Here is an 8,797-nt window from a genome sequence, read left to right on the forward strand (position 1 = left end):
CACATCTTTTTTCAAGTGCAGATTTGTGTAGAACTGGATATACAGAGAAGGGTGTTTACTCAAAGGGATCCGCCAGCCTGCTTCCAGGCACATTTTACTGCACACACACAAACATTTACTCACAATGAGAGCATGTAGCCCAAGTGCTCTGGGCCGTTAATCATTGCTTGGGATGACATATTTTGACGTACTTCTTCAGTGTAGCTTCATGTAAAGGGTTTGGCCGTGTCAATGAACATGTATGTATATGCTAATGTAAGTACGGCCTCTCTCATGAAACACCATGCATGTACCTGTTAGTCAGTCTTATGACCTTACGAAAGCGTTGAACATTGATAAACCGCAGTAACCATCCTGCAACCCCACCCCCCTGCCTCACAGGAATGTGTTGGGGGTAATATTGTGCCAGGTGGAGCCCACAGGGCGGGCATTTCCCTTTGCCAAAAGAGACGCCGCTCTCTGCTCCAGTTGTCCTTACCTCAGCCCTCTGACAGACAAGCCACTGTGTAATTTCATACTGGTTCCCTCATCCCAGCAGCTGCACATATATTAGTATGGCACTCGAAAGCTGCTGTATGAGTGCCTTATTGTACAGTTTAGATTGTGTTTACATGCCCTTGCGTATGTCTGAACATGGTAGTGCGGTACTCTTTATCTCTCACTTGTTCTCTTGTTCTTTTTTCTCTTCCCTCCTCTCTTTTCTGCTCCCCCTCTTTTTCCATTTTTCCCCGAGCGTGTACACATGTGCTCTACTCCTGTCCTTTCCGTGGAAATCTGTATCATATTTACTGTATCTGGTGCGTCACCAGATATAGTAGTTTAACAAGCGGCCTCTTAGTGTTTTATGAGAGCTTTATGTTCAAAACACCCTGCAGGCGAGGTTATTTTAACATCTCTGCCGTAACACAAGAGAGTTGGTGTGTGTTGGTGGAAGGGAAAACAAGGTGAGCTGCATTTTTCTGAAAAGAATCCTCATCACGGTTGTCATGGTGACTGTTTTGAGTGGCAGGTGGTAGGCAGAGATGGGAGCTCTTGAGCTGGCATTTTTAAAAGGCTGCTGAGGGGAATATCTGACTCCTGTCAACCTCCCTGACAAGTGCTCCTCTTCAAAACCAGTGCCACAGGTTGAACTCCCTCCAGTAGCCACTTCAACTCCATTATTTTTAAGTGACCGATTTAAGACCAGCGCTGATGTCATTAAACAATGGGCGGATAATTTCCCCTCAGACACACAGCTATTGTGCGTCCTGACTGCTAAGTGTGCTAACATTTTTGCTTCTGATTTTTTTATTTTTTTCATGTCTCATGCATCTATTGTAAGTGCTGTGCAAACTGCTCTAAACGGATGTACTAGTTCATCTCGTCTCTTTTTATTCCTCTACCTCTACCTCAGGTGTCACTTTCTGTCAACACTTTCATCTTGTCGTTTTATTTCACTTTCTGTGTGTGTGTGTGTGTGTGTGTGTGTGTGTGTGGTCCCACATGACGTGTTTCTTACCTTGCACTGTTGTGACATTCTCAGGTACACACTTAGCACGTCCAACTCGGCCATTGCCGCATTGCTGTGTGCACTCTACCCCCACTTCCCTGTTCACAGCACGGACAACCGGTAAGCTCCCACCTAGTACACCGCATAAGATGCACACTTAAATACATATCTGTGTGTGTCCGCCAGAAAGAGAGAATGTGTGTTAAGTTTGTTTGGTACATATTGGTTTTTGCATGTATGTACATCTGTGTGTGTCCATGAACATGTTATTAATTTGGTTGTCTGTTCGTGTGCGTGTGATAGATACCACCTCCAGGCTCTGAGGCACCTCGGGGTCCTGGCAGCAGAGCCTCGTCTCCTTGTGCCAGTGGATGTGGACACTCTCAAGCCCTGCCATGCCTTACTGGACGTCACCTACAAGGTAAAACCACCCACCTCCCACACCCATAATGGCTGCTTCAATGCCAACTGACCAACCTTTTGTGTTTGGGAATGCGAATGTTGGTCTTCAACTTCTAATACGTTTCTCATGGACTTTTACATTGTCTAATGTGAGCACAGGAGGTGCACGGTTGTATAATGTGTATGGTATAATTTTGTGGTGATTTCACTTGGCCCATATGAAGGCTGTAACTATATCCCCTTGTTTGACACAATCCCTCCCTGTGTTGATTTAGTATGTCATCATAGGCTGAAAGGTTTTAATTTACGTTTGTACACAGACAAGCTAGGGGTGCTTTCCCGATTGGCAGATAGAATCTCTTTTTTCCCCCCACTCTGCACAGTTGGCACAAGCACCTGTGGTGTTAAATGCATAATGACGCAGGTAAAGAGACAGGACAAATCTGCCATTGTCATTTCCGCATTAGAAACGCTGCAGTGCAGACACGCTCCTGCTGCTAGGCCCTCCTGGCCTAACCCTGGGGGTGCTGAGCGTCACTGCCTGGTGTGGTGCTTCAGTGTGGCCAGAGTGGCGTCCCTTTGAAGGACTGCTGAAGGTCGCCAATGGAGTCCTGTCCACTGCCCAGCCTGCGTTGTCAGACGCTGATTTTTTTCATTAACTGAAAATGCAAACACAGGGCGACACACTGTTCACAGTTGTTTGCGAAGCGCAACCTCCCCTGTGTACACAAACACACACACTCGCACAATCACTCTCTCAGCATGACATGAAGCTGTTTAGTTGATCTGCGCATTTAACTGTTTTTATAGCATTAACAAAAAATTCTGTGCTCATCCCTTTCAGGCGACTAAATGGTATGATGAGGTGACTGTTGAGTTGATGGCTCCTACCTTGTTGCCAGAACTACACCTTCTTAAAGAGGTAGGTTGTTTTAAGGGAGTTCCTCAGGTAACACTACTTTTTGCCTGAGGACAGTGAATATATAGGTATGGGATAATGTATAGTCCGCTGATCAGTGTGGGGAAATAAAAACAGACGGGATGATTAGTCCTGAAGGGATTTATTTTATCAAAAACTGACCGGCTCATTATGTTATGTCGCTTATTAGACGGTTGAGGAAAAACGATACAAGGCGTTCTTCCAAAATACCTCTTATTTTGTTGCTGTTTCTTGGCTTCTGCTAACAAAATATTGTTCACACAAATAGAACTTTAAAGTTTCAGGTGTTGTGCAGCAACCTATTACTTGCTGACTTCAAGTTAAATTGAATTTGTGTTATGCTAAGTGAATGGACCACTTGCAGAATGATATGAAAGATGTGAATTAGAAGCACAAAACCTGTTGCCAGTGGCAGCGGTCAATGTAAAAAAAATATCTGACCTCCAAACGTTGGGATGGCCCATTCAAATCAATTCAAACCAATGGAACTTTTTTTTTAAACATTCTTAGGGGCTGTATAATAACACTAACAAAACGTGTTAAAATGTTGTGTGGAAAGAAAAAAAAACCAGAAAGGCTTCTAGGGTTACAACAGCATTGTTAATGAGATGATAAATACAGTAAAGACTCCTTAAACAAAGAAGGAAGATGTTATATGGATTGTTCAGGAAAATGAAGAACTGCACTTTTTTGAGAGTTTACATGAATATGTTTATGAAAAATGTAATCAAAACAACATGAAAGCTCTTTGTAGTGTACACCTCCTTCCAGAATGTTATTCATATATTTAATATGAATGGTTCGATGTCCCCTGTGTGCAGGTCCGAGTCAAAGGTCCTCGCTACTGGGAGCTTACCATTGATATGAGCAAAGGCGTTCAGCATCTACAGTAAGGCCTGCTCAGTAATCTTTGTCATGTGATTTATGATGACTGTTTTAAGTCTACATGTAGACGGCCAGAGATCAGAAACCACAACAGGGCAGGCACTCTTGAGATGTAGAGCCGTATCTGTAATGTGCAGAGGCATGAGTTGCGTTGATTTTGTCTAACGATCTCGTATGTCTGCTGTTACATAATGTTTGTTTTTTGCTTGTTTATTTACTGGATGTTTGTTCCCATTAATGATTTGTTGTTGGATGATTTGTTTTATCTGTACGGTGATCGTTGTCTGTGTTCATGCGCATGTTTTTTCTTTGACTTGTTTCTCCAGTGTGTCTGTGGGTGTGATGGGTTTTGTTTGACTTGTCTTGCGTGCCTGTGTGTGTGTGTGTGTGTGTGTGTGTGTGTGTGTGTGTGTGTGTGTGTGTGTGTGTGTGTGTGTGTGTGTGTGTGTGTGTGTGTGTGTGTGTGTGTGTGTGTGGTGCTTTCATGTTTGTGATGGTCTTTGTTTGACTCTGCCATGTTTGCCTCGTCATACAAGGGTTTCTCCAGACTCATAGCTCTGTGTTCTGTAGGTCTATTCTCTCCAGAGATGGGGTTTTGTATGTGAAGCTACGGGCGGGCCAGCTGCCATATAAAGACGACCCACTGGGTCTGAACAGTCGTCTGGCACCCAACCCCGACGTGAGCTCATTTAAGGTGGGTTACTCTTCAGCACCTTCATAAATACAGCCAGTACTTGAGTTGAGGGGGGATGTGGGAGGGATGTCACAAAAATTGGACTGATACCTTCCCCCTTATAAATCTGCCTTTTTAAAACAAATCCACCACTCCATACAGGGAATTTTTTTTGTTGGGTGAAAGGAAAAATATCTCTCTGGAGTAGATGAGCAGTAACTTAAGAGAGACACTGTGCCGCAGTGCTGACGCTTTTCCTCTCCTCTCCTCCTCTCCCACGCAGCCCCAAGCCATCTCGGCCTTCACCTCAGACGGTGCCTTGCTCTCCTTCGCCGAGTACTTCTGCCAAGCCTCATCCGACAGCGTTGCCAAACACGTGAGTAGGAGTCTCTCAACTCCGCACTAGAGACTCAACTTCAGTCTCGCTTTCAGAATAAATGCTTACATTTACATTCACGTTTACATTAAACTGTATTCATTAAGCACACGCTTTACTCCAAAGTGTGTAACAGTATAGCACAAAAAAAAACCACATTCTCCACAGGGTGTGTGCTCGATGGGTATGAAACCCATTACCTTCGTGGTGTTAGTGCTCTACTGGTTAAGCTTCAGGAACACCTAGATTATGAAGAGTGAATGCCCTAAGCCTTAGGGCCTAAGGGGCAGATAGACTGCAGAAGCAGTAGTCTTATTCAGTAGCCTTTAATGTGGAGCTAGGTCTGGCCGGGGTGGGATAGAGTGTCGGGGTGTTCAAATATGCACTGTGTAATGCAGACTGGGGGAGGCCAGACAGCCTGTGAGCTGTTTTTCCATTAGGCCCTACTTTCCCCTAGACGGTTTTCCCCCCACACAACTAATAGTTTCCAAGACAGCATAGTGGTCAGCCAGGTTTTCCTCAGTAGTTCCTAAGAGACGTTCATTGCTTGTGTGTGTGTGTGTGTGTGTGTGTGTCCTTCATGTCCACCACAGAAGCAGGCCTTATTCTCTGCCATCCTTTACGAATGTGTAACTCAGGAGAACCCGGAGATGCTGCCCACATACATGGCCATTGATCAGGTGAGTGTGCACTTCTGTAAACCAATCCCAGCATCCTTTCAAACACTGCATGCTTAGTGGAGTGTGTTCATTATCTTGCGTTGCGTACTGATTGTTGCAGGCACCCAAAGTTGTTGTGGTGCATGTTAATGTCTCCATGGTAATGTCATTTGCCATGTTGTTCCATGTAATCATTGGTGTGGCAGTCATTTTAGGAAAATACTCACTGAAAATGTACCACTAATGCAAGAAGGTATTATTCTATAGCTGTGTCAGTTGTAACCAGACCATGTTTCCATGTATGATATTGCGGTGTGTGTGTGTGTGTGTGTGTCCGTGCAGGCGGTGCGTGCGGTGGAGCGGGGGGATGCGAGCGAGACGTTCGCCCTGGGCCAGATGAAGCTGGTTCTGGAGCTGTGTGAGAGCCGCGGGCTGCAGAGACGCCTCACCACGCCACCTCACAGGAAAGGACGGGGCCTGCTCCTCACCTCCGAGTTCCTGCCGGTCATGAAGAGCGCCGCTGACTCCGCCTTCGACTGCTGGTTGGCTGGTGAGCGTCACGCCTACAGAGAAAACGCCCCCCAAGAAGGGCATTCCAAACCTGAAAGACCTCCATTTTGCGTCAACCCCCTTGGGGATTGCCATAAATTGGTGGCTTGAAGTACAGTGCAAGTAATACATAGCAGGCTTTGATCTGCAGTCCTAGGGACTACTAGGCCCTGGCAACACCCCTGGTTCCTCCACAGCCAGTGGGTTGTCATGGCGGTGGCCACCATCAGTGACATGAATGCCTTTGTGAGTGGGGAGTTTTATGTGTGGTGCCACAGAATGCTCTACAGGCAAACATGAGAATCCACACAACGTGTGAGTGTGCTCAGAGCTCTTTACCACGTAGGTAAGGAAGAGGTCCTTCAAAGAGAGTACTGGAAGAAGTTCCTCATTGACACTGGTGTAAGGCTAATTGACAGACCCCTTGAGGTTTTTTCCTAGCCTGACGATGTCATACTCATAATTCTAGTCAGAATATGAGTCTGAGACCGGATCACTGGGCTGTGATTATGGGGCGTGTTTCAACGAACCAGGAAAGAAAATTCCTCTTCGCTGAATTGGATACCTAGAACCAATCAGAGCAACGTAGTATTATTACCATCTGATAGATTAAACTTTTACCTGATCCCGTAGGAAGGACGGCAAAAACATCTTTTCAATCGACAAATGCCTTGATCGCGTTTCTCTGTTCCTCTTTCAAAATGAATGCGCTGTCAATATCTGTTGAGATATGCCTGCTCACGTTACTTAATTAGCACTCAAGGCTAGAAGCTACCATTAGCTTCGATGTTTTTTTTGTCTACGCTGTTAGCATAACCTTTCAATAATGGTCTAGAGTGCATAAGTTAAGACCTACAATCCTAGGCAACATTGGTGTTGCGTATACACAACTAACCGAGTCAATGTAGACATAAAAAAGTCGTGTAGATACCTTAAATCATATCAAATATGTCCCACTAAGCTCCCGAGACGGCGCCATCTTTGTTCGATGTATACCGGTATTCTATCTATGTCTGTCCATCAACGTATAAAGCCCGCCCTTACAATTTGAATGGTCAGATCCCTTTTCGGGGCCGTTTAAACCCTCCCAACTAGCTCGACTCCAGACTGAATCTCCCACACCAAAAATTTTGTGGGTGGAGTTCAGGCTGGTATCCAGGCTAGTTTTTTCCCAAAGGTACCCTCACCATAGAGTGGTTTAGACTGTGTTTTAGGAGATAATTTGTATTCCATGCAAAAATTCTCTCCCAAGGCATGTTGCCTTAGCAAGGACAGATATGTCCTAGTCCTTATTGTGATGATTTTAGTGAATGGCATTATTTCTGTGAGATTTTTTTTAACTGAATATCACTAATTGTGTAAAGTTCTTATGATTTGTTGCTGCTAAGTGATGTGTTAATGTGATGATGGCTTCCTCTGGGCAGGTAACAGCCATGTGCTTTGTGGGTACATGAGTGGCCAGCCTCTTAATGAGGACACAGAGACCAACATGCTGGCTTGCTTCCTGATCTACCACTCCCTCCCCAGCCTCAAGAAAATGGCTGCTGCAGACCTAGAAGGTAAACACTCAGTTTCACTGGATACCACTGACAACCAATACTGAAGGTCCAGTCCATGATTCTGGTGAAATGTTATTGATATTTGAGCTGAACAGCCAACCAAATTGCATCACTCTTTTCCGTGCTCTCGATAAACGTGTTGATTGGCTCTTCGGCAGGAATAGTTAATGGCTCGGTTGACTGAAACTTTGCTGCTTATTCTACTTTAGAATAAACTAAAGCTGCAGCAGAAGACCTAACCACGTTTTAAAGTCTTGTTACTTTTAAAATAATAATGACTGCCTCTCATTCGGTTATAAATCTGCACAGCTTAAAGTAAAGTTAACATTAAGCCACTGATATATCGTCCACTTAAATAATCATCGTTCAAATTAAACCCATCCACAATTAACTGCTAGCGTCTCCATGCTTGAGATCATTATACTGTGTGAGCTGTACTCTTATCCTTGTGTGTGTGTGTTCTTGCAGGAAGTGCTTCGTTCCCAGAGTTGCTGGTGAAATGCAGTCAGCTGGGAGTGTCTGTACGGGCCGTGCTCAGTCTGACTCCTCTGCTGCTGGGGACAGCTGGGATCCCCCAGCCAGTGCACTGACCCATACCCGTACCTACCTTTCCCTTCTCGGCTCACGCCACACCCACACGGATGACGAAACACAAATCGACGTTGCATCCTTGCAGCATGTATAATATTTGTACTTATAGTTATAATGGGGATACTAAGAAATAAAGAGCAATCCATCTTTTTCTAAATATTCCAGACCTCAGCCTTTTTTGTACTGGTTCTGAGTCACCTGATGCCAGTGTTGTGTACGTGTACGTGTTGCTTAGCTAACTGTTGTTCAGCATAGAACCTTCACAGGCGCATTCCTGGTGAAATGAAAAACATCCCTCAGCAAATAAACCTCTTCCCACGCTATGCTGAATACCAAGCTCAACCCCTCCCTTTCTGAAATATTCTGTCCTTTCTTTTTTTCTTGGTTTCACCCAAGGATGTCTCCATTGACTGCTGTTGGTTAGTTCTCAGGTTTATTGTGACCTTGACACTTTCTTTGGACAGTCCTGTAATGTAGCACTTGAGGAAATGGAAAATGAAATCTCAGGCATGTCTCCTGCTCCCTGCTGCAACGGAGAACTCTGACATTCTCTTCTATAGTGCAGCTTGCTCTGTGGTGGGTCACAAGTGTCACCTCTGAGGCCTGTGTGTGTTGTGTGTGTGTGTGTGTGTGTGTGTGTGTGTGTGTGTGTTGGCAGGGGCAGAACACCCGTG

The 8,797-nt window shown here is 45.0% G+C and overlaps 1 protein-coding gene across 2 annotated transcripts in view; it reads left to right on the forward strand.

Annotated features, from left to right (window-relative positions):
• The window catches only part of anapc1 (anaphase promoting complex subunit 1), a 47,055-nt gene extending 38,818 nt beyond the window's left edge, over window positions 1-8,237 (forward strand). For both annotated transcript variants that reach the window (XM_080849038.1, XM_080849039.1), the window contains exons 39-48: window positions 1,523-1,609; window positions 1,793-1,910; window positions 2,736-2,813; window positions 3,653-3,720; window positions 4,287-4,410; window positions 4,673-4,765; window positions 5,359-5,445; window positions 5,767-5,974; window positions 7,398-7,532; window positions 8,001-8,237. In XM_080849038.1, the coding sequence (XP_080705164.1) occupies window positions 1,523-1,609; window positions 1,793-1,910; window positions 2,736-2,813; window positions 3,653-3,720; window positions 4,287-4,410; window positions 4,673-4,765; window positions 5,359-5,445; window positions 5,767-5,974; window positions 7,398-7,532; window positions 8,001-8,122 (1,120 nt within the window). In that variant the 3' untranslated portion in view covers window positions 8,123-8,237. The remainder of the gene's footprint in view (window positions 1-1,522; window positions 1,610-1,792; window positions 1,911-2,735; window positions 2,814-3,652; window positions 3,721-4,286; window positions 4,411-4,672; window positions 4,766-5,358; window positions 5,446-5,766; window positions 5,975-7,397; window positions 7,533-8,000) is intronic.
• The last annotated feature ends 560 nt before the right edge of the window (window positions 8,238-8,797 follow it).

This window comes from Sprattus sprattus, assembly GCF_963457725.1.
Source record: "Sprattus sprattus genome assembly, chromosome: 12".
Taxonomy (NCBI): domain Eukaryota; kingdom Metazoa; phylum Chordata; class Actinopteri; order Clupeiformes; family Clupeidae; genus Sprattus; species Sprattus sprattus.